The sequence below is a fragment of the Furipterus horrens genome, unplaced genomic scaffold, assembly GCF_987537825.1.
Source record: "Furipterus horrens unplaced genomic scaffold, mFurHor1.1.pri manual_scaffold_7, whole genome shotgun sequence".
NCBI lineage: Eukaryota > Metazoa > Chordata > Mammalia > Chiroptera > Furipteridae > Furipterus > Furipterus horrens.
Window position 1 is genome coordinate 36,115,800 of NW_028327177.1, and position 25,961 is coordinate 36,141,760.

General features: G+C 39.0%; 1 protein-coding gene across 2 annotated transcripts in view; it reads left to right on the forward strand.

The window, feature by feature from the left end:
- NCOA2 (nuclear receptor coactivator 2) overlaps positions 1–25,961 on the forward strand; it is a 192,010-nt gene that overhangs the window by 73,945 nt on the left and 92,104 nt on the right. For both annotated transcript variants that reach the window (XM_090283589.1, XM_090283590.1), the window contains exons 2-3: positions 8,644–8,748; positions 11,504–11,676. In XM_090283589.1, the coding sequence (XP_090139715.1) occupies positions 8,663–8,748; positions 11,504–11,676 (259 nt within the window). In that variant the 5' untranslated portion in view covers positions 8,644–8,662. The remainder of the gene's footprint in view (positions 1–8,643; positions 8,749–11,503; positions 11,677–25,961) is intronic.

Below are 25,961 nucleotides of genomic sequence, written 5' to 3' on the forward strand. Positions count from 1 at the left end.
ATCAATAAGATTTATGCAAGACTTTGAAAATCCAATGGAGACTGATACTCAAGTATATTTTTATGTTTAAAGTTAAAATGAAATGATTAAAGAATAGATATCATTTTCTAGAACTGCTCTTGATAACTGACTTTTGAAATTAACCAATTACTACTTCTGATTCTATCAGAAAAGGGGCTTTTACTATTTTGAATGAATTTCAGCATTCTTGGTACACTAGACACAATCCCTAGCTGGTTTTGTTATTTCAAAAACTTAATGATAATTCAGTAATAACAGTAATACTTCATTTCTCTTCAGGAAATGATTGTTTATAAGCTGAGGCATGGTTTCCTTTCTCCACTAGAACGTGAGCTTCAGGAGAACAGGATCTTTTGTTGTTTGTTATGGCTGTATCTCTAATGTCTGCGACATTGCCTGTGCATTATTTATTGACTAGGTAAATGAATGGCTCTAAAGTATGGGCATTTTTTACAGAAAGAAGTGTTTTGTATTTTACATTGATGCCACTACATTTTTAGCAAAAAGAAAAGTACTTTCAAATTAATTTACCTATTGTTTATAAAATTAAATTAAAATGTACTGCTTTAGGCCCTGGCTGGGTGGTTCATTTGGTTAGAGTGTCACTCAAGGTAATGAGTCTCATCTCTGCTCAGGACACATACAAGAAGCAACCAATGGATGCACAAATAAGTGAAACAACAAATTGATGCTTCTCCCCACTTCCCCACCTTAAAATCAGTTTTATACACGCACACACACATACATACATACCTCTGAAGGGGATAATAGTCAATAATATCGTGGTAAGTTTGCCCAGTGACAGGTGATCATTAGACTTAGTGAGGTGATCACATTGTAAGGTATGTAAATGTTAAATTACTGTATTGTACATTTGAAACTAATACAATGTTGTATACCAACTATATTTAAACAATAATTTTAAGAAGGTATAGGTTCCTCAGTGCTCATGTTGCAGTAGTTAAGAACTGGTGAACTGATTGGATTCTCCTGTGAGCTGTAAAATTTCCTAACTGTGTGGCTTTGGTCAGGTGACTTTATCTCTCCTGTACCTCAGTTTCCTCATCTGTAAAATGGTGAGAATCAAAGGTTATTGCAGAAACTAAAGGAGTTCATATATGTAAAGTAGGTAGAGAGTTTCTGCCAATATGGTTAGCACTCAATAAATGATAGCTATTATAATTACACCTGAGTTTTACTCCTGACCTGTCATTTTTCTACCTGTGTGACTTGGGCAAATTACTTATGGAAGTAGGTCAGAGGTTAGATAATGTGTGAGGGTTGTGTGTGTGTGCATGTGCATGTGTGCGTGGGCATGCACATATAAAAACATTAAAATGTGGGTTTTTAAGCAAGAAAATGTATACAAAGCACTTAACTCATAAGTACAATACTGTACCCAATAAACGTCAGCATAAAAAGATCAAACAGCATCATATGGCAGAGGATATTCATTTATTTATTTTAAAACTTTTTACAAGTAAGATAATAAAAATACTTTTATGCCGATATAGACTGTCTTGCCTTTGCCATTTCAGTAAGTTTTCCTCATAGATAAGAAAGTTTTCTTTAATCTCATAAAGAAGTTTAGAATGGGTTTCACACCCATGAAAGATAATTGAATTTTAATCTGGACAAGTTATGAATCTCAAACACAAGTACTATTGCACATTGTAATTCTTAGTTTGATGACTTCTTTCCAGAATAGTAAGCCTGCAGTGAAAACTGGTTTTCTGAATATTAATAGGGACTGAGGAACATGTGGTTTGATGAGGAGGGAAATGGTTACATTATGCAAGGAATGCAGCTTCTTCCCTGGATGTTTTCTCATTTGAGGCCTTATTAAAACCTAGTGTTGCCATTCCTGGCCGTATTAGCACCACTGACGTTGATGGATATATCAGCAGCCCAGTCAGTGGCTATATTAAGGAACAGAGTTGGTGAGAATTCAGAAAGTAGAAACCATCTTGTGGCCCTGGTATGTCATGTCAGACTAGACGTTCCCCCCCTGTTGGTAATGATAGTTTGCATCAGCTCGCCGTTACTTAAGTATTCTGCACTGAATTTTGCTAAAAGAAGACTTGAGAGGATTTTTTTGCTCCTTTAAGAGAGATGTAAATGGTGGAAACGTTACAACAAAATATTTGTATAGCCAGTGAGCATGAATTTAACATTTATTTGACTATTGCAGCATGTGTTCCAGAGTGACTGCTGCCCATTTGCAGCCTAATGTGTTTATGACAGTCTTCCCGGTGGCATCTCGAAGTGCCTTCCAGCTAAAAAATTCATGAGTATTTTTGGCTTTCAGTCAGAAAATGGAATATGTCTTCAAGTCACTGTCTAATATACCACTTTCAAGCCATTATACAAAAGTAAATCTAAGAGCAGCAGATATTGAAAAGGAAGGAATTTGAAGCTTAAACATTTGTTTATACACTGTTATTACTGTTTTGGGGAGTAAGAGAGAGCCTAAGAGAAGTAGGTACAGAAGCCATATTATTCAGAGCAGAGCGGGTGTAGTTGTAGGATGTATTATTTTCTTTAATCCCCCCTTCAGCTGTGAACTGTTAAGTGAGGTATTACTGAAAAATCATATTCTAGTAATGGTAGTGTGTATTTGGCTTATTGCAGTCAATTTTTAAGAGTCAAGTATACATAAAGTCGCTCAAAAGTTGTGAAGTTAAACAGAAAATTTCTAAGTAAGATGCCTTTTATTCTGGATTTACATGAAGTAAGTCTTAAAACTTTGCAACTACTGTCACTGAATCAATGTGCAGTTCTATGGATCTGTAAACACAGACTATAATATGTGACGTAAATGAAAATTTTATTGTATGAAAAGCAAGAAGCAATCTAGTGTTCTCTAAAGATGAAGTTAAAGTGTTCTTATTGCCTGGTAAAAAGTAATGATATTTTTGGGGAAATAATTACTATTTTATTAGCTAAATTTTATTTTTGAAATATTGTATAGAGCATCTTCTGGCACTGTGTAAAGGATCTCCCTTGTCTTGCCAGTGGGAGGAAAATGCTTGATTTTTTTCTGTGTGCTTTCATCCTGGCATTGAGCAAATCCTCAAAGGTCTGCTTATGCTGCATTTGTACATGTGATGCTTCTTGGTTTGCTTGTTTGTATGAATCAACAATATACTCTTGCATAATCTACATATTTACTGCAGAGAATATTCATTTAACTTTTGCCAAAAGCTGGGGTCTTGCCAAAATAATGTTTGCTTTGGGTAATTTTGTCCAGTTGACAGTGTTTGGAAAGAGGTGTTTCCCTTCTCTGTCAACTTGATGCCTCTTCTATTGTATCTTATTACTGAGTTTCAAGGTTGGCCTACTGTTTTCTACCTTTTCTCAGGCATCTATGTCCTAAAAGCAGATTTTTGTGTAATTAAGCATTAGATACTACTGTGCTTTCTTACACTTAATCAGGGTCTGGCCTAGAAATTTTACTTTTGTAGCATAAAGGGATCCTTTCTGCAACACAGTATACTTTGAAGGAGAAACTGTTTCGAGTTTAGAATGAACAAATGTTTTCACTCCTGATAAAGAAATAGTGAGTGCGTCATTAACTGTGTGCTTCTGAGCTGTGGAGAGCTCTGAGAGAGAGAATAGAGACAGAAAAGTATCTAAGTGAAGATTTATGTTCACTTCTAATATTACTTGAGCATTTCTCAGACTTACAAAGTTTGTGAAGAACCAGACTACAGATGTCACCACAATGCCATCCATGTACCATCTCTTGTATGGAGAGGGCAGGGAGTACCTGGCAGGCGTTGGAAGCCTTTCTGATCTCAGATCAAGCACTAGACGATTTATCAGGCAGCTCCTCCTCTACTAGGTGTTGATAAGAGAAGTTGTTTCAACAGCTCTTTGTATGTCATCTCATTATAAATTTCATCTCGAAGTAAGGAATTTCAGAGAGGCCCTAACTTTGTAAAAATATTTTTTGAAACTAGCAATAGAGATCTGATGTTTGACTGCTTATTATGTTTGCATTTCAGCAACATTATTACCCTTATTTATTCTTTTACTGAATTTGTTCAGCGTATGTTAAATCTGACAGTTTTATAGGCCTTGTTTGGAAGATGGCCAGCACTGATAACAGATAATATCCACATTATCGTTTACATCAATTCTGGAGGATTAACTAGTTTTAATGGTATGAGGCTATATTGTAAGCAGCAGTTTCGTTAGCTTGTAAGTTACACTGATGAATTCCATGCAAGAAGTGTACTTTTTAAAAAATTTGTGTTAAAGTTCTTTTTTTTTTTTCTGTCATTATGCTAAGGATTTAACTGTGATTGTTCACCCCTCCCAGAATATTATTACTTAAAAAAAACAAAAAAAAATGGCATTATTCTTGTGCTATAACTCTTTAAGGCGGGGGGTGGGGGTGTGCTGCCACAGTGAAAGCAGGACTATTGTTGCAGATAACAAGAAGGGACAAATTGAATCTTTTCCAGTCTTGTCCTTTCGCAGCTCCCCAACATCTGGGAGAAACTGTTCTCGACGACTGCAATTACCATCAGTTACGACCCGAGAGTTTACTTGTGTCATTTTCAGTTTTTCTGATTTGCATTTAACAGTTTCAGAATTGAGAGTGAAACGCTCAAGAATTTTAATTTCCTGTGAATGCAGAAATTTAAAGAAACTCTTAGTTTAGACCTGCTTACAAAATGAAATTTCTAAACCTTCAATGCCACCCTTCAGTGTTTTTCATCTCCCACCTTTTCTCTGGAAATCACTATTTCACTTTGATGTACAAAAATGCATTAAAACTCACCCATCCATACAGTTTCTTTTATTTTTGATGATTTTTTCTATGTGTACCTGCACATTAGAAGTCATAGATCTGTCTACCTAGCTAGTCTATCATTCTATCTATCTCTGGTTTTATCTGTGTCACTTGAGTAGAAAAAAACAATTAACTCACCTAGCCCCCGACCACACATTCTGGTGTGAAACACTAACATTATTGCCAGCTGAGCTCAAATAGGGCATGAAGAGTATCAGTCAGAGTCATCTAGATTAGGGCAGCACAGTTCTGTTTGAGCCCCTCGTTAATGAGGTTCACTGTTAATTATTTGGTCCATCCACTAAAGAGCAGGGCATGAATTCTGCTTCAGTATTGCATCTACTTTTGGCCCCGTGGCAGGCAGGAGACAGAGCCGGAGCTGGCGGCTGCTGGTCACCACCTTGCTTTCCCTCCTCCTCTCCCTGCTGCAACCCTAAATTCACTCCATTTCCTTTTTATTTCGCCTCAGAGTCTCTTGGGTTTTTGTCTTTGTTGAGGAGCGGCGATTCAGAGGGCATCCCCAGCCTGAGGGCCATGGCTGGCAGGGTGCATCTACCTGCCCTTGGCCAGTACCTGCAGCCTGCCCCCCTCCCTGTTTTCCCTTTGGTGGGTTTTAGGTTGGTTGCCACCAAATACTGGGCATACACAGCCCAGGAAAATTGCTCAGTAAGGGCACATATGGGGCAGACACAGAAAGAGAATGAAGCAAGCAGGTGTATAAAGCTGAAATTTTTAGATTTTGAGGAAATGTATTTAAGGTGTCATCATATAAAAAAGGGGAAACTTGGCACTTCAAAAGGAAAGTAGTAATGTTTTACAGCTACAGATACAGTGGTTTGGGAGCCAGCCTTCAGTAGATACAAATAAAATATAAACAGTCTACTGAAATGGTTTTCCTACATAGACCAGAAAACGTTTGTCGCTCCCTGCTTCACTCCGGATCTCCCAGTCCCCTTGTCGACATACGTCAGTGCCGTCCCTTCATGCAAAGTTACAGTTATTGCTATCTATATTTGGGGGAATTTAAAGGTAGATGATGCTGATGCTGCTATAAAATCCCAAACTGAGTACATATAACTTAAGTAAAACAGTCACTTATTTTAATTGTCTATTGAAAAGCTTTCTGATTTTTCTGATAGTACTAGACTTCTTAATATACACGGTGAGACTTTGGCGGGGGCAACAGCCATTTTCATCTAAAAGTTACCACATAATACCTACTATAATCGGGCATTTTGTTATATACTGAGGGTTATATTTTCATGATAAAATATTACTTTCATTTTTATGATTTATAGAAGGATACTTCTAGGGTGAAAAGTCCTGGAATTTTTTTGTTGTTGAAAGCTTTCTTAAATTGGATGAGTAATATTTTTTCTTACATGCTCCTGATTGAAACCCTGGGAATTGTGGTTCCAAGAGAAATAGAGAAAATGAGTGTCTGTAGCATGTCTTCGGAGAGAGGTCTGGTGCCCAGGCCAAGCTTTTGCTCTGCCCCCTGGGCTTTGATGCCCCCAACAGTGGCCGGCTCCCCTGCCCGCTCTGTAACTGGGATGCTTTCTTGGGCCTGCGCAGTGCCTCTTCCACTCCAGCCGGCAAAATGTTCTTTCCTGGATGCATGCCATTGTGTAACACCGTCACCTACTTCACCTTTTCCTTACGTTTTCTGTGTATGAATTTATCTCCCCCTCTCCTTGCTTCCCTCCTGAGAGCATCATTCCTGCTCATGCTCCTCGCAGCACTTAGCCTGGCGTCCCATGGCTGGCAGGCAGGCCGACTGGGCAAATAACTGATGTTAGGTGAGGGGGAAGTCAAGCAAGGAAGCTCATGCAGTCCAGGTCTTGTTGCTTCCCTCACCTGACCTGTGCCTGTGACTAGAGGAAGAATGACTTATGTAACGAGAGACCCTTTGCCATAACATTTCAGCAAAGAGCAGGAGTGTGTTGACCTGTGTATCAATGCCAGTTCTGCCATTTGCTGGTCCTCTAAGCGTCCCTGTGCTGGAGCTGCTACTGATTACCTCCATTTCACAGAAGGGGTCTTTAAGGCACGAGAGGCCACTTCTTAGTGTCCCACCAAGTGGCGGACTTGAATATGGATACTGGCCATTCACTCCTCTGTTTTACTGCTTCTCACAGTCTGTTTTTTCTTGGTACATAGTAAATGCTAAATTATTAGTAACTAAATACAGATTGTACCTCTTATCAGCCCAAAATTGTGAGGACAGCACAGACCTTGGGACTTGGTTACATTGCTCCTAGCAGCAGGAAGCTCAGGCTTTAGCTTTTAGATTTGTCCCTCCTGTGTGAGCTGTGAATACAGTGTGCAATTTGTACAGGCTACCTCAGCTGCTACAGTGTTTCTTCTTCCTACTTACACGTGACTCCTAACAGAAAGACTAACTCCTCTGTCTTCCTGGATTGGAGTTGAGGCCGAACGGATTGAGTGTAGTGAGACTGAGCATCGCAGATTCCACGGAGGGGAGCAGAAACAGCTGGGCCGTTTGATAGGTAGGTGACAGCAATGCGCCATGGTCACTCTCAGGTGGTATTTTTCTTAGCCTACCTTCCTATTTGCCCTTGCTCTTGATGGACCTATTGCTGTCTACCATCTTCCTCAAATCCTTGACCTTCTACTGACTGACCCTGACCTCTGATTTTTCCAATCTGGAAAGAAAGGAAAGCCAGTATAGAAAGTAAAGGAAAGCGAAGGGAATTTTAGCAGCCTGGGGGACAGAAGGAAGAGGGGAATAGCATAGAACTCTAGGAGGTACTTTAAACACTCTCTAAAACTTTTTGTGGTTCCTTTTATTTTATTTGGAGGGGCTAAGCAGTTACTGAGCACCTTAAGTAACAACTATCTTCCATGTCCTCAAAATCTTGGTTAGTTCCTTTGTCTAGTTTGTTTTGAGAACTCCACTTCTGTTGCTCTTGATCTTTGCATATTTAAATATTATTTGGGTTCTGCTAATGATGACAAATGTGAACACACTGATTCTCTTATTATTTGTCCTTTTATTTTACTACCAGAAGGAATTCAGCCAGCAGGAGCTAGTAATTGTCCTCCTTGGTTAGGGCCAGTAATACTACCTGATTTTTTTTGTGCATTTTAAGACCTTGGGTGAATCCATGGATGGAGGGAGGGAGGGAGGGAGGGAGTCAGGGATATCAGAGAGGAAGCCAGGGCTAGGAGGTGTGCTCAAAAGGTGAGCTGCCCTGGGTGAGCACTGATGAAGGAGCAGGGAGGGAGTCAGGAACTTCTGTTGGAGGGCCATTGCTTAGGGAGGCCTTGTGCAGGGCCAGCAGAGGGGTGTCATCTCCCTGGTCAAATTTGGAATCCTTCAGCTAGTGGCGTGGCACAGCTTCTTCCTGGGGTTGGCTGTCATGAGTGAGCAATTGCAGCACAGGCTTCACATTGGCCAACCTAAAACAGAGACTGGGAGGGGCCCCTTATAACACCTGTAGTTTCCACATGGTGCAAGATTGCTCCTGAAACTGGAGGCTGGCAGCAGAAACCCAGGGCTAGCAGATTGTGGTTCACGGTGCTGATGAAACACAACTCCTGGTTAAAGAGTATGGTTCCTGTGAGGTAGGCTTTGCTTGGTTTCTTTTTTTTTAATGGTAAACTTTACATTTGCTTAACCTTTTGTAGCAAGGTTAAAAAAAAAAAAAAAGAGGCAGCTCTTTTATTAGAAGTTATACATGCATATCAGTCAACTGTTGTCAAATTTCTGATTACGTCAAAGTTTTTTCATTGTTGGTAAATTGGTCAGACATTTGAGCATCAGCTCTTTTCACTTTCCCCCGTGTTTTCTGTTTTAGTTGCTGATATGTGTTCAAGATGAGTGGGATGGGAGAAAATACCTCTGACCCATCCAGGGCAGAGTCAAGAAAGCGCAAGGAATGTCCTGACCAGCTTGGACCCAGGTTAGTCTTGCTTAGAAACAGAATGATTATTGCCCATGAAAACCATGTGCATGCTTCTTTGATATTGTAGCATTGATTTTACACGTGATTTAAATATTATGATTTTTTTTTTCTCCTTGACAGTCAATCAAATGTGTATTATTTAGCTGACATTTTTGGAAATGATAATCATTTACTGATCTTATTCTTTATAAGAAGGGGAAAGCTACATTCTTCTGATATCCTCTCTGTACTTCACTCTTAAAACCTGTTTATTCTATAATCTTGAATTTTTCACATTTTCTTTTCTGTTGGATCACAGAATATCATAAAGGCAAGAAGATCCCATACTAAAAAGATCTGCTGTTAGTTTTATACCGAGTTTTGTTGCTGTTGTTTTTAATGAGCAAGACATGAAATGTTAAATCTACTTGACTTTGAGTTGGTGACAAAGATTGTGGCTCTTCAGTGAGTAAAGCAAATAATTTTAAAGCAGATTCCATGTCATATATTATGGGTTTAAGTCTGAGTTGCTATAGCCTCCGCATAAGGTAACTGAGCAGGATCTGTTAAAGTTATAAATAACATATTCTCTGAACTAGCAGTGTTTCTCTTCTAGGAATTTTCCAACAATATACTTTTACATGTGCAAAATGATGTATGTTTGAGGTTACTTATTATAGCATTGTTCATAATCACAAAAGATTAGGAAAACCTAAATGCTTGTAGGGAGCTCTTTAAACTAAGCATCCATAACCTGGAACACAACACAGCTTATTGTGAAAAAGAATGTGGGCACTGTTTATGGATTGATATGAAGAAAAAAAAAACTTTAAGAATATTGTTAGAAAAGGCAGGGTTTAGAAAATATTTTTGGAGAACTGTACTACCATTTGTGTAAAAAGGGAAGAAAATAATCTATATTTGTATTATTTTAGGATAATTAAAAACATGTAAGGGTTGTTATCCATTTTGGGGGATAGGAACGAGCCAAATAGGGAACAAATATAGAAGAGAAACTTCATGCATTTGATTATTTAAATCATGTAAATGACTTTAAAATTTAAATTAAAACAGCAACTTCTATTAAATGGCCAGTGAAACAATGAGATGGGGAATGGTACGGAAGAGGACTAGAAATAGTTATTAAGGGAGGAAGAGAAGGGGAAGGAGGAGCAAAGAGCCAACGTTTTATATTTCCTTTTCTCCTTCTAGGTGCCAAGCAAAATAAGCCTGTTCAGTCACCACTGTCCACATTTCAGCTCCTGTGTGTTGCCTCTAGATTCCCTAGTACTTCCTGGCTGACCACAGCCTTCTGTCTGTCAGCCTGCCTTAGTGCTTAAGGAGCTCTCTAGGAGGCAGTTTGGTCAACTGGAGCGTGTTCCAGTGGAGCCGCATACCCTAGCCAGTGCTGTGCTGGGGCAGTGGGCAGTGGCGGGGCGGCTTCTCAAGCCCAGTCCCTGGTGCTCTCCCATCTTCGTAACACAGCTCCCCCTTCCCCTGCCTGTCATTTCTTTATTATCTTGGGCGTGGGGGAGGGAAATAATAGAGGGAGGTGGAAGTGTGGGTAGAGCGGTCCAGAAAGGGAAGTTGGCTGCTCCGTAAATACTAGCCACTCCCTCCCTTTCCTTGTTCTTAATCAACTACAGTCTAGGAATAATCATGAGACTTAGGAAAACCAAATTTTGATCCTTGCTCTACCAGTGTAACTCATTTGGTGATCTTGGCCAAATCATGTAACCACCATAAAATGGAAAAGTTGTATTCCATCTTAGGTTTATTAGTTGGTGAAAATAAAGCTAACATTTGGAGGCCAATATATGGAAGTCCATTACAGAAATAAGAGTTTATGAATAGCCATTATACACAAATAATACCAATTTGTTAAAAATACAGAGAACTGCTACTTTAATCAGCTTGCTTTGCTTATGCACTATGTTGTTTGAAGGTCTTTTAGTGGGCCCTCTACTGTACTTGAGGAAAGAAAGGTCCACTTATTATCAAAGGAACTCTTGAGTTTGCTGTTTATCGAATTCAAATTAGAAGATCTTGCCAATTTTTTTTCCTTGCCTTCCATTAACTTTTTAAAACTTCAGTTGAACTTGGACTGTTTGTTTATTTTTGCATGTCATTCAGCTTGGACAGTTAACAAATATCCTGGGTCAGTTTCACTTTTGTTTCTAGCAGTACTGTGGTTTGTGCATTATTGAAATAAAGGCTCTTTGGTTGGATTACTAACATCCTAAAGAAGTCTTTGAAATTATATAGATTTATTTCTCTTATTTTTATGCTTTACCAAAAATAGTTGAAATTTATTTATTCCTGTTTTAACTAGGTTAACTTCCCTTTCTTATTTTTAATAATCTTAAATAAACTTCAAAATTTTTATAAATGAGACCTCCCTTAACTTATCTGAAACATTCCTTTATTTACTCAACCGTAAATTTCACAGCCAAGCATTATATTAGGCACCGAGGTGAGCAAGTTGCCCTGATCCTTGTCAGTGGGAAACATTACACACATTGGACAAATGATCACACAAGTAAAATGTATAATTATAAACTGGGATGAGTTTAATTTTTAAAAAAAACATGCAACATTTAGAGCAAATTCAGGTCCGTCCATCCGTCCCCCCGACCCCCACCGTGAAGTACTTTTGTGTTTACATAAGTAATTTTTGTTGGCTATCTTTGTATCAGAATTTGTTTAACATGATTATCTTCATCATAATAGTTCTTTTTCAAATTCATAATAAAAACATGTCTCTTCTTTTTAGCCCCAAGAGGAGCACTGAGAAACGCAATCGTGAACAGGAAAATAAATATATCGAAGAACTTGCAGAGCTGATATTTGCAAATTTTAACGATATAGACAACTTTAACTTCAAACCTGACAAATGTGCAATCTTAAAAGAAACTGTGAAGCAAATTCGTCAGATCAAAGAACAAGGTAAGAGGACTGAATTGATATTTTGGATTGTTTATTTGGTTTCTGTTTTGCGTGTGTGAGAAGTCCCTTCATAGTCCCTCTAATCCATTTCTTAGGTTAAATTATTGATGAGGAAATGATTTCACAGTGCAAGATGAATGCAAGTATCACTTGCAGTGGTTTATAAATAGGCTTTGTATAAAATTCAACAATTCCCTGAAGACAGGAGACTGAGGTATGGCAGGGTGATGTAACTTTTCACCTGGTAAAACTCAGATGTCCATGCTCCTGCCCATCTCGGAATTCCATAGCTTGCACAGCAAGTGGCCGTCGTGATCTGCAAATGAGGTGCCAATTGAAGATGGAAACCAGAAGTAAGGAAGTGAACCTCCTCCTGTTCCAGCTCGTCAGCATATTTGATGAAGTCTGAGCCTGGACTGGCTGCGCCACTAGATTAGAATTTCATATCTTGAATGACAAGAGATTTGAAAGTCTCACACCTCTCCTCAGAATTCTTTTGTGAAGTTGAAACACAGAACATGACAGCTTTCTTCCTGGGCTTTCTTTTTTTTTTTTCCCCTGAGATTATTTTCTGTCTCTCTTCTTTGATATTTTTGCCTTAAGAAAATAATATTTGAAAAAACACATTGGACTTTGTGGTGCCAAAAGAAATCTGTGTTAGGCAAGTATGAACAGAGTCTCGGTGCTCAGGGCCAATATATGCTCTTGAAGTATTCACACACTGCTTTCCTTCAGGGCTAGGGAGATGATTATCTCTGTAATCTGGTTTTGAATGTATCCTCTTAGAGTTCCTACCTTTTATGTAATATTCAAAAGAGGCAGATTTTAGAACAGTAGTGTCTTTGTCTGTGTAGGTATATGAGCCTGAAACTGCCTGGATCTGGTCTATTATAAAATCTAGCTACTTATTCATATATTATCATCACAGCCCTTTCCATTTTTATACCTGTACTATTAAGTTAATTTTTTAAAGGACTTTATTTATTTATTTTTAGAGAGAGGAGAAGGAAGCAAGAAAGAAAGGATGAGAAATATCAATGAATGGTCTTGCATGCCCCCAACTAGGAACCCAGCCTACAACCCAGACATGTGCCCTGACTGGGAATCGAACCAGTGACCCTTTGCTTTGCAGGTTGGTGCTCAATCCACTGAGCCACACCAGCCAGGGCTAAATTTTATATAAAACAATTTTCAAATATAGCTCTTCTAAGAACTTCTAAGAAATACACAGGTAACATACACAACACAGTTTCTGATACCAGCCCACCGTGCAAATCAGTCTGTAGTTCCTGGCTTTTCTGTCAAGATTATATAATAACATTCACTCACCATTCAAGAAGCTTCTACTCTCAATGCCTGTCTCAGTCTCCCTTCATCTCTCCTCCTCCTTCTTTTCCCCTTGCCATTCACTTTTTGGTATCAACAAATGGATAAAATAATATTCCTAGAACTCTTAGGAGAAATAATTGGTTAAAGTTTTACAGTGGTTTGAAGTTGCCATATTTCTAGTTGCTGGTACCATTGCAGTGGAGAAATCACTAAGTTTCTTGTTTCAGTTTTCTAAAATTTTGAATGATTCAATTTTGTGAACGTTGCATATTAGGTAATACTTTACACTTTAAAACAGTTATATATATATATTTTACTATCAAAGTCTTGCACAAGGTTGTAAAGTTTTGCAAAACCTTGGTAATCCCCCCTTCAAACCATCAAACACGTTTAGATGTGTCATGCTGGGCCTATGCCACACTTTCACTGTGGGTTTAATCATATGGCTGCATACCGCAACCACCCAAGAAGCAGCAACAATAAACACCCTGTCACGACTTATTCTTCTAATAATGTCCCTATTAATTTGAAAACTTAGGTGTTTTGAAAAGAGAAACAAGTTAAAAACCAAATGAACAGATATACTTTTAAGTTTTCAACTAGTCTAGTATTTTAAGAATATTGCTTATTTAATAAATTGTCTTTTTTAAAAGAGCAGAACTTGAGAACCAAATTGGAGAGAAGGTAGGTTTGAACCAGGGCAAATTATTTTGTCTCTCTGAGACTCAGTTTCCTCATACAAAATTTAGCACTCATAACATCAAGGTTGCGCGTGAACACACTCAGCAAGTGCCTGTTGCAATAAATGTTTAGTAGGTATACAGTACATATCTTCCCCACATTAAGCAAAAAGTTGACTTTTTTCTTCATTTATACTAAGATCTTCAGACAGTCAGTGAGCCCTTCCTTCAGAGGGAAAGGAAAGGGATGGCAGTTGTTTATGAATATCCCCTTCAGGGTCGTTTGGAGCAAGTGAGATTTTCCTAGTACCAGAGAACTTGGCACACCCATGCATGCCACCCCACTGACAGCTCTGTTTGGGCCAGCATGGCTTCTCTCAGCAGACGACAGCCACTGGGGTTCAAGAACAACGCATAAATCCAGCCTGAGCCCTGTGTGCCCTCTCACCCAACTAATCCCCCATCACTCAGTATAAATAACATCCAACCATCATCTTTACATTATCCAACTTTAATTTGTATTTTAGTCACAGGTGTCCCTGGCTGGTTTAGCTCAGTGGATTGAGCGTCGGCCTGCGAGCTAAGTGTCGCTGGTTCGATCTTCCAGTCAGGGTACATCAGAGAAGGAAAACTCTGACTCCAAAAAACCTCCGCTGCCTTGCGGCATACCTCTTCAGGGGAAAGGCTAAGGGAGTAAACCCCGACAGAAAATCCGGAGCCGGAGTCCCTAAGGCGGTTTGACGTTGTAGTCAAAACCGGCAACTCCTGCGGCGCACCTGAAGCCAAGCTGTATCGACTCCGTCTTTCCCTTGGACCCTTCAGCTGCGAAGAGAGGGGGGGTCTGCTGCATGGGCAACAGCAGACCCTCCATATCAACCTGCCCAGGCTCTGTAGCTTCAGCTCCACTGGAGAGGACACTCCAGCGTCATCGCAAGATGTCGATTCAACACGGGAGGAGACAGATACCGTGTCACTCCCGAGTCGGACTGCACAGCCATTCTCGGCGGTGCAGATAGACACTTGGGAAGCTACACCATCGTCTCTCGAGATGGACGGCTGCCGACGACGACGAGTCACAGGTGTCAGCCGAGTAAAATCATAATTGTCCCGGAGAAGTTAAACTGGATTGCATGACATGCTACCTCAAAGAAAACTCAAGCAGGAGCACCAGGCTCATATTTAGGGAACCTTCCAGTGTCCAAAGCTCAGGCAGGTCAGCCACGCATGACGAGCTCTTTCACTCAAGTCTGCTCTGTCAACAGCTGCTCCTCAAGTTTCTATACACTTTAGAAATAAAGGGAGAGAAGAAAGGGTATTTTTAAATGGCCTAGAGGATGGGAATTTGGAGGAGAGTTGCCAGTTCTTTAGGTAAAGAAGCATTCTCCTGTATACAGCCTGTATGAGACATCAGTTTGGTGGCTGCCCACCCTCCGGTAGCATTCATGCTGCAGAGGGCCTTGCAGAGCAGTTGTACACGGAGTCTGCACTTGCTCTATGCCACCAGCTTTTTGATAATGAAGTATGATGTTTCGTCCTTTTTGGGATGATGCTGAAAAATGTTTCAAACTTCAGGCTTCAGTACCTTACAAACAGCAGTCCTAAATAGTAAATAAACTTTTTCCTAATCGGGGGGCTAATACTGCCTCTGTTTTACAGAATAGTAAGTAGTATAAAAAAATACAAATGATCTCTTTTGGCCTACTGTGTTCAATTTCACATTTTTAATCAAGTTTAATTTAAACTTAAATTAAAATTTCTATGGCAGATACACAGTGATTCCTGAGCTCTTAAAAATAAAATTGCTCAAACAACCTAATTAAAAAATGGTCAGAGCATCTGAATAGACACTTCTCCAAAGAGGACATACAGACGGCCAAGATACATGAAAAGATGCTCAACATTACTAGTCATCAGGGAAATGCAAATCCAAGCCACAAATATCACCTCACACCTGTCAGCATGGCTATTATCAAAAAGCAACAAAGAATAAGTGCTGGAGAGGATGTGGAGAAAAGAGGACCCTATGCACTCTTGCTGGGATTATAAATTCATGCAGACACTATGGAAAACAGTATGGACATTCCTAAAAAAAAAAAAAAGAATTATCATATGGCCTAGCAATCCCACTGCTGGGTATTCTCCTGAAGAAATTGAAAATGTATATGCACCCCTATGTTCATTACAGCATTATTCTTTTATAGTAGCCAAGATAATGAAAACAACTTAGGTGTCCATCGATAGATGAACAGATTAAGAAGAGGTGGTATATAAATATACAATAGAATATTACTCAGCAATAAAATAAAGTGAAATCTTGTTATTTCTGACAACATAGATAGAACTAGAGGGTTTTTATGCTAAATGAACTAAGTCAGAGAAAAACAAATAACATGTGATTTCATCCCTATGTGGAATCTAATTTTAAAGCAAATGAACAAACAAAACAGAAACAAACTTATAGATGCAGAGAACAAACTGATGGTTGCCAAAGGGGACAGGATTGGGTAGATGGGCAAAAAAGGTGAAGGGTTAAGTACAAACTGCCAGTTATATAAGTCAAGGAGATGTAATGTACAGCTTAGGGAATACAGTCAATAATATTGTCAAAACTATATATAGTGACAGATGGTTACTAGGCTTACCAGGGTGATCACTTTGTAGGTCTAACCACCAAGCTATACACCTGAAACTCATAAAATACATATGTCAACTATAATTTAAAAATAAATTTAGAAAAATTAAATATTAAAAAATAAAATTGAAGTGTAAAGTTACTGAAATATTTAGGGGAGTTTCATAAATTAATGCATTTCTACTGCCATGTTTAAAGTAATATGTCTTCTGTTACCCCAATATAGGCACACCTTTCATTGTCTTTCTAAAATAATAATTTAAAATGAATGTTGTTATTTGAAAAACATTTGCCACTTTATTTAAAGCCACTTTAGTGCCATATATTTGAAATAGGAGGTATCAGTTAACAAAATTGGTTTCAACATTTTGTTATTACTTTTCTAACAGTTTTATGAGTGAATAGCAATAAAAACAAAAATATGTTATTTCCAGATTTGTGTTGATGCAAGATAGATTTGGGAGGAAATTCATCGTTGTACCTAGCAAACTAGAAGGTCCTTTGATTTCTCATTGTGATTATTCTAATGATGCAAATTTTTTTAAAGATTTCATTTATTTATTTTTAGAGAGAGTAGAAGGAGAGGGAGAGAAATAATGTGTGGCTACTTCCTGTCCACCCCCAAGTGGGGACCTGGCCCACAACCCAAGCATGTGTAATGACTGGGACTTGAACTGGCGAACCTTTGGTTTGCAGGCTGGCACTCAATCCACTGAGCCACACCAGCCACAGCTGATGATAAATTTTGATTGCAGTGCCAGTATGAGAACATTGGGATTCTAGATTACTCCATACATATTCATTTCCCCTAGTATTGAGGATAACATCAAAAAATAAAGAAGTATTTTAAGGGAGGGTGAGGGACAATGGTTTGCTAGAGTCAACTCATTTCAACCCATGAGAGCCAATTGATAAACAGCCATTATTAAAAATTATATATAGACTTACAATTAAATTATATTAGAAAACAAATGTGAAGAAAACTAAAACTCATCATTTCCTAATAATTCTACTGCATTTTACCCTTACCTATGCTCTGGAGGCTGTTTGTATCTTGTATCTATTTATGTGATAGAAACACTACATAGTGGTGGCTACCACGCATCTTTTCCTTAGTCTGCATTCAATAATGTTACATTGAAATCAGCCACCATGAGAGAAGTATTCACACTATGGAAATCTAAAATCAGTAAACTCTACAAATCAGGGCTTCATTTTTGTTTTGCTGGCTGTAATTCTATACTTAAGAGAATAGTGGAGAAAATGTAAATAATTAACATTCTAACATTAAGTAGCCATTACATACACACATTATATCCAGTGCAGCAAAAAATTCACTCACAAATTGAGAAATAATTGAATTTCTACATACCATATCTTCACCATATATTTTTATTATTTCACTTTTGTGTTATTCATTAACTGATATGAAAGCTTAAGTCAGAACTATCTTGTCAGTTGTAATCATAGGTTGGCTACAATACTAGAATTAGGCAGAAATCGACAGAAGCATTCTGTGAGAATCAATTGGCTTCTCAATTGACTATGTGGAATTTACAATAAAGAATGTTGTATATTTTATTATCATTTGTAAATGAGATACTGCACATCCTTTATGCTAGTTAAATTTATAATAGACATGATGCTTACTATTTTTCCCCAAAGAGCTGTTTTTTAAACATTTCCCACTGTAGTATATGTGGTAGGCAGGTTGTATTGTAATTGTACGTGCATCAAATTCATAAACTAACAGAATTATTTTTAAATTCAGGGAAATAGCCCTGACTGGTGTGGCTCAGTGGATTGAGCATCGTCTCACAAACAGGACAGCCACCAATTCAATTCCTGGTCTGCCCACATGCCCGGGTTGCAGGCCAGGTTCCCATTTTCAGTGCATGTGAGAGGCAACTGATCAATGTTTCTCTTGCACATATATGTTTCTCTCTCTCTCCTTTTCCTTCCCTTCTCTTCTTTGTAAAAAATCAATAAATAAAAATGAAATTAAAGGAAATAGTGATTGAAACAGCCTAATTCAGGAAAATAAAAGCAAAATGTAGAGCCTATTAAAATTGTTTTTCCTTTTAGTTCTTTTTTTCCCCTCACATTAAATGCATGGAGTTCTTGTGATGAAAGTTCGTCAAAGCTTAGGCTTGAATTAATAGCTATCACCAAGCAAAGTAAGCAAAAGGGCTCTGATAACAGATTTCTTCCAGGGGTAGGGTATCTATGCATCAGGCTTTTGAGTGATGCTCAGAGTTGCTTATATTCTATGTGATGAAACCTTATTTGGATGGGGGTCCCCTCACCATCTCTCTGTCAAGGGTAGGTGACCAAACTCAGTGTCCCTTGGGCATATGCTTATAGATACCCTCACACTGAAAACGGTGTTTTGGATTGCCAGTCAAATATTTATACAAACTTGATTATTTGGACAATGAATGGGAGACTGAACAACAGTGTTCCCTTTTTTACTACATATAGTTTAAATTTTAATTGTCAGCTTCTTTTTTATCCTATATTCTTCTTTTTTAAAATATTTTATTTATTTATTTTAGAGAGAGAGGAAGGAAGGGATAAAGAGAGGGAGAGAGACATTGATGTGTGATTGCCTCTAACGCGCTTCTATCTGGGTACCTGGCCCACAACCCAGCCTTGTGCCCTGACTAGGAATCGAACTGGCGACCCTTTGGTTCACAGGCCAGCTCTCAGTCCACTGAGCCACACCAGCCGCAGCTATCCTATATTCTTCTAAAGTGTTGATGATAATTAAATAAGCCAGCTAGATGTAAAAGTGGGCCAACAAAGCAGACTGTGTACTACACCAGTGCAAGCCCCAAACCCAGTTGGAAGGATATTTTAAAATAATTAATATAATAATCAAGAGCATAGCTTTTTTAAAAATCAGATGAACCCAGTCTCTCTCTTCACCTAGTTTATGACCCTATGCAAGTTTTTTAATGTCTCTGTGCCTTTACTTCCTAATCTGTAAAAGAGGCTAATGCTACCCACTACCTAAAGTTCTTCTGAAAAACTATAAACAGTAGTTGTTACTCATATTGTTTCTACACCTATACTTAGAGTCATCATCCACATAAGTATAGGCTTTCTTTTTTTTTAATATAATTTGTCTTTTCTTTTTTTAAATATATTTTATTGATTGTGCTATTACAGTTGTCTGAATTTTTTCTTCTTTGCCCCACTCTGCCCAGTACCACTCCTGCCCTCCAGGATTCCCCTCACCTTAGTTCATGTCCATGGGTTGTGCATATAAGTTCTATGGCTTTTCCACTTCCTATATTATTATTCTTAACATATCCCTGTCTGTTTTCTTTCTACCAATTATTCTTCTTAATCTCTGCACCATTTCCCCATTCTCTCAATCCCCCTCCCGGCTGATAACCCTCCAAACGGTCTCCATTCCTATGATTCTATTCCTGTTCTGGTTGTTTGCTTAGTTGTTTGTTTGGTTTTTTTTAATTCAATTGTTGATAGTTGTGAATTTGTTGCCTTTTTAATGTTCATGGTTTTGATCCTCTTTTTCTTAATAAGTCCCTTTAACATTTCATATAATAAGGGCTTGGTGATGATGAACTCCTTTAACTTTACTTCTTCTGGGAAGCACTTTATCTGCCCTTCCATTCTAAATGATAGTTTTTCTGGATAGAATAATCTTGGTTGTAGGTCCTTGCTTTTCATCACATTGAATACTGCTTGCCAGTACCTTCTTGCTTGCAAAGTGTCTTTTTGAGAAATCATCTGATAGTCATGGGAACTCCTTTGTAGGTAACTCTTCTGTTTTCTTGATGCATTTAAGATTCTCCTTTATTTTTAACCTTTGGCATTTTAATTATCACGTGCCTTGATGTGGTCTTCTTTGGATCCAACTTGTTTGGGACTCTCTGTGCTTCCTGAACTTGTATGTCTATTTCCTTTGCCAAATTAGGGAAGTTTTCTTACATTATTTTTTCAAATAAGTTTTTAGTTTCTTGCTCTTTTTCTCTCCTACAAATATTCCTATGATTTGGATGTTGGCACATTTGGAGATGTCCCAGAGAGTTCCTAAGCCTATCCTCTTTATTTTGAAATCTTGTTTCTTCTTTTTGTTGTGGTTGAATGTTCATCTCTTCCTTATGTTCCAAATCATTGGTTTGAATCCTGGCTTCCTTCCCTTCTCTGTTGGTTTCCTGTGGAAACCAACATATTGTAACCTTCATATTTCTCCTTTATTTTTTTTTGCCATACTAAAGGAGTTCCCTGAGCATCCTGATAACCAGTGTTTTGAACTCTGCACCTGATAGATAGCTTATCTCCATTTCATTTAGTTCTTTTTCTGGGGTTTTGTTCTTTCATTTGGGTCACATTTCTTTGTCTCCTCAGTTTAGCAGCCTCCCTGTGTTTGTTTCTGTGTATTAGGTAGAGCTGCTTTTACTTCCTGTCTTAGCAGCATGCATAGCCTGTGTAGAAAAAGCACCTGTAACTTGTGTGGGGCAGAGCCTTAGGTTATTGCCAAGGTGGGGCGACCTGCTTCACTGCTTTGTGGCTGTGTGGTGAGGGGTCAGAGAGGGGACAGTGCCGCCGCCTGGCTTCTGGCAGTTTGCCTGGTGCTCACCCCATTTCCAGTCACTTTATCCCCTTCCTATGTGCTCCTGGTGCTCTTCCAACTGCTGCCCCAGTGGTGAATCCCAAAGTGATTGTGTTTGCCTATGTTCTAAGACAGTGCTGGTCCTTTAAGTGGTGAAAATTAGCAGTTTCTTCTACCGCCCCAACCCCTACTGGTTTTTACAGCCTAAGTTAACAGGAGTCTATCTCCTAGGTGCTGGAACCCTGGGCTGCAGTCTGGCCTGGGGCTGGGATTACTCACTCCCAAGTTATCCCTCCCATCCATCCCACTGCCAGTCACCAGGCCACCACTGAAGCCTTTCCACACCTCCTGTCTTCTCAACTTTACCCCTCTTGCCTGTCTGGATTAGTGTGGCTTCTTTAAATCCTTGGTTGTCAGACTTCCTTACAGCTTGATTTTCTGATGGTTCTGGGTGTCATTAGTTTTGAGGTCTGGTTGTAATTCTTTCTGTGGTTTTGCAAGGAGACGAAGCAAGTCTACCTAGGCCTCCATCTTGACCAGAAGTTAAATATGGGTTTTCTTTCTAAGGGCTCAATATTGATAAGGAAACAAGTAGTTTTGGGCTATGTTAATACAGAAATTAATGAACAGAAGCTATCAAACCTGTGCAGTCAGAGACAGAACTAGCAATGCAGATTTGGTTTAACTCCACCTGCGCCCCACCATTGCACTCTCTTGCTCCTGCTGTACCCTGTCGGCTCCTGCTTATCCCTGTTGCTCAAATTGCATTTTCAAGAATCTTGCTTTAAGGAGAACTAAAGAGGGCAAGAGTCTTGGCAATTTTTATTTCATCTTTATTTACTTCAACACAGGGACGAATGTGGTCCTAGCTGACAAGTGAAGATTTGAAGCTATTACCTGTTTCCAGACATACAAAAATAAATCAGACTTTCCGTGTTTGACAGTCTAACCAATGATCAGCATTCTGTCATTGATATTGCAATTTTGAATGAGGATAAAATGTTTTTCTACTGATCTACATATAAATCACTTTCATATTCTTGTGTGGATCAGTGGCTCATGTTATTAATGAAATCCTTAAAATTAGTGACCGGGGTGGAATTCTTGCTGTCATTTTCTCCTCAGATCCCCTTATTATTTTGGTTTGTTTCTTAAGTATATGGAAGGGGTTATTTTTATTTGTTTAACAACTTTCAGATGAAGAGGATTTAAATAATTTAATGTGCCCTCATGCTTTATGATTTTCACAGTTTATGACATGAACTCTTTAAGTTTAAGACACTCACCGGCTTTTGCACTTTAAAAAGTAGGCATCCCATTTTCCTTGATCGCCTTGTACTATTATGAAAAGAAATTACATAATTCTGACACCCTACTTCCTGTGTTGATTTTATTAAAGAGCAAACATTCAGTAAAATTTTTTAATAAGTGAATACTGTATGCAAGACATTATTCACTGAGGGGGAATTCACCAACAAATAGTACATGGGTTGTCTGTGTTGTTTTGTTCTTACTTTTTGGGGGGGAGCTTTTACTTATTCGAGGGGAAATCAGCTTATAAACAACCAGCTGTGGAACTGGAAGGGACAGGAGGAATAAGTGATGAAAGAACCAGGTTTTGCTGTAAGTGTTGAAGTTTTAATTGATAAAAGAGTGGTGACTGGGATGCAGAGAGGCAATCGGGGTGTGGAGTGGAGGAACTAGAGAGCAAAGGCACAGGCCCCTAAAGGGAATACCATGTACTGTAGCATCTATTTGGATTTGGGGTTGAAAAAGACAGGTCAGATCCCGATGGGGCAGTAAGCACAGTTCCATAGCAGTATTAGAATTTGGAGAAGTTGACATAAAGTGAGAGACTCCTAACCATCTTTGGCCAAGTTGGTGTGAAGTCATCTACCATGATCTCACAACTCTGGAGATGCCCTCTACTAGGAATGGGATTTATGTGTAGTAATTTTTACATAGAAATAAGGCGGTTATAAAGCACAAATACCACTGTTGGGTTTTGTTGTTGTTGTTGCTGTTGTTCTCTTTTTGGTTTAGGCTTAAAGAACATTATTATGTTTGGGGTTTTTTGTTTGTTTTCTGTTGTTACTTTTTTCTGCAAAAAGATTTATGGGAGAGGGCTCCAGGATGGTTAAAAGGGTGTCTCGTGGTTTCAGGGAGAGGCTCAGGAAGAAGTCAGACACCAGGGAAATGCAGAGGGGCCCCTGAAAGGCCTCTGGGCTCTAAAGGCTTCTTGTCATGCTTGAAGGTGAGCCTTTCAAAGAGATACTTGCCCATCCCAGCCTCGGGGCTGGCCAGCCTGCAGATGTTTGTCAGGTGGTCACCATCTTCTTAATGAGTTTCACCTCCTCATCCATGAAATGTTTCTCCAGGAAATCACAGAGATGAGGGCCTGCATGGGTAGAACCCAGGGCATGCAGATCCAAAAGGGCCTGGTTCAGGTTCTTCTGCGAGGCCAAGGTGGCTTCCATGGCATCCTGAGTTTTACCCTACTCACCTTGGGAAGGCTTCAGCATGTCATGGAAGAGAATGCGGCCACCATGCTGGTTTTGCAGCTTTAAGAGACACTCAGCACCCTCATGCTTCTTCTCAGCCATCTCTCAGAAGACCCATGGCCTGCAGAGCCACATCATCACAGTCAAAACAGAAGCCAAGAGAGGTAGGTGTAAGAGGCCCACAGAGGCAGGTTGGCCAGGCGGAGACGGCAGCCTCCACCTCGGCGGAATAATTCTGATGAATTTGGGGGCTCACGGTTGTTCAGCAATGAAGCTAAAGTCAAAAAACAGCGCTGGCTGCTGTCGGAGGCTGAGGGTGGCTGAGGTGGTTCCAAAGGTGGCAACCGGAAAAGGTGTTGGAGGGTAGTTGGAAAGAAGGGACGTCCCTAGGTCTGTTCCTCCAAACCCTGTTGAAGCAAGAGACAGATCCTGGGGCCGCCGTGGGCACGGTCTGTTTCTTTTTTTAAACAAATGGGTAAGAACAAGCCTATCTCCCCCACCTGTTGTACTGGTAGAACAAGGAAGAGGGAAATGTCACTGTTTTTGTGTACTTTAGGTTAATTTGCAGACTGAGATGGAGACTTCATTTTTTCTGGTTTGTTGAGGTTGTTGTTGTTTTTTCTGGTAAAAGACAACCTAACATAAATTTACCCACTTAACAACTTTTAAGTCTACATTATTATATTATTAATTATATGCACACTGTTATATGACAGGTTTCTAGAACTTTTTCATCTTGTGTGGTGGAAACTCCACACCCATTGAACAACTCACTGTTACCCCTTCTCCAGCACCTGGCAGTCACCTTCTACCTTCTGTTTCTATCACTTAGATTACTTTAGATACCTCATATAAGTGGAATCATCTAGTATTTGTCTTTCTGTGATTGGCTTATTTAACTTAGCATAATGTGTTCAAGTTTCATTTATGTTGTAGCATTTGACAGGATTTTCTTTTTAAAGGCTGAATAATATTCCATTGCAGGTACGTTCCACGTTTTGTTTATCCATTCCTTCATCGGTGGGCATTAAGGTTGTTTCTACATCTTGGCTATTGTGAAAAATGCTGCAGTGAATGTAGGTACACAAGTATCTCTGTGTGATTTTGTTTTCAGTACTTTTGCATAAATACCCACAAGTGGGATTGCTGCATCATATGACAGGTCTATTTTTAATATTTTTAGTTTGAATTTTTTATTTTAATTTTTTGAGGAACTGTACGCCATTTTTACAATCCCACCAACAAGGGTTCCTGTTCTCCCACATACTGACTAACACGTGTTACTTTCTGTTTTGTATTTTTTTTATAGTGGGCATCCTGACAGGTGTCAGGTGATATATCTCATTATAGTTTTGATTTTACATTTCTCCAATGATTAATGATGTCGAGTATTTTTTTCAAGGAGATATTTTGGAAATACAAGAATCTAATACCATATGGAGTATCGAATTCGTCCTAAAGTCAATATCTTAATGTCATGTATTGTTTGCTAGTTGAGGGCACCAACATGACCCTAAGATAAGAGTATGGGAAGGAGGGAGTGAGGGGCAGGAAGATCCCTTGAGGCAAATCTAAGTCAGTAGGAAAATGAGAGAAAACCACAGTGGTATTGAGGTCTCCCTTCTAGACATTTGGCCTCATTTCAGCTGTTTCTCAAGCTCCCCTAAAGAATGCTTGTTTCCCTGAAGCCTTTTATTACATTAGACTTCTTTATGTAGGTTCCTGGGAAGAAAGAAGTGCTACCGTCCTAGATCGTGCTGGTAATCTGTTTTTCTGTAGTTCGGGGGTGGGCAAGGAGAGGCGCTCACATATGTCATTTACCAGTTCTTTCCTCCTCTTATTACTGTGTTATTCACTCTGAAATGTTTTAGTTCATGTCTACTTAGAAAATAGTCACCTTTTCCTAATTACTGAGTCATTTATCTCTGACAATAAGTGTAGGGGTCAGTTTCTGTAATCATCTCATCTCTTCTCTCACCCCCAATGTTTTGAAAGTAATAATTCCAGGAAAACAATGACTGTGGTGTTCTTCATTTCAGCTTTGTTGGTAAGAAATGGGGACTCCCTCACAGCTTATGCCATGAGTACAAAGTCCAGTGAAAACTGGCCTTCTACAGTTTTGGTCCTTATTGTAATTGTTAGTTTAGCTTTAACTCCAGACGTGGTCTCATCAGCATGTCAGATCTTGAATCCTGTTTTGTTTTCTAAGAATGTGACAGTGAAGAATGATTTATAGAATACAAGAATCACAGTTCTACTTATAATTCTTATTGATTAAAGACTCTGGATACCAATTAACTTTACCCTGAGAATTGATTTTAATTTGAACTTTTTTATTGTGGTAAAATATACATAGCATAAAATTTACCGTTTCCAAGTGTATACGGTTTGGTGGCATTAAGTGCCTTCACATTGTTGTACAACTGTCATCACTGCCCATCTCTAGAACTTCTTCATAGTTCCAAACAAAAACTCTTGGTCTATTAAATAATCTCTCACCTCTTCTCCCCTTAGCCCCTGGCAACCACTGTTCTACTTTCTATGTCTCTAAATTTGCCTAT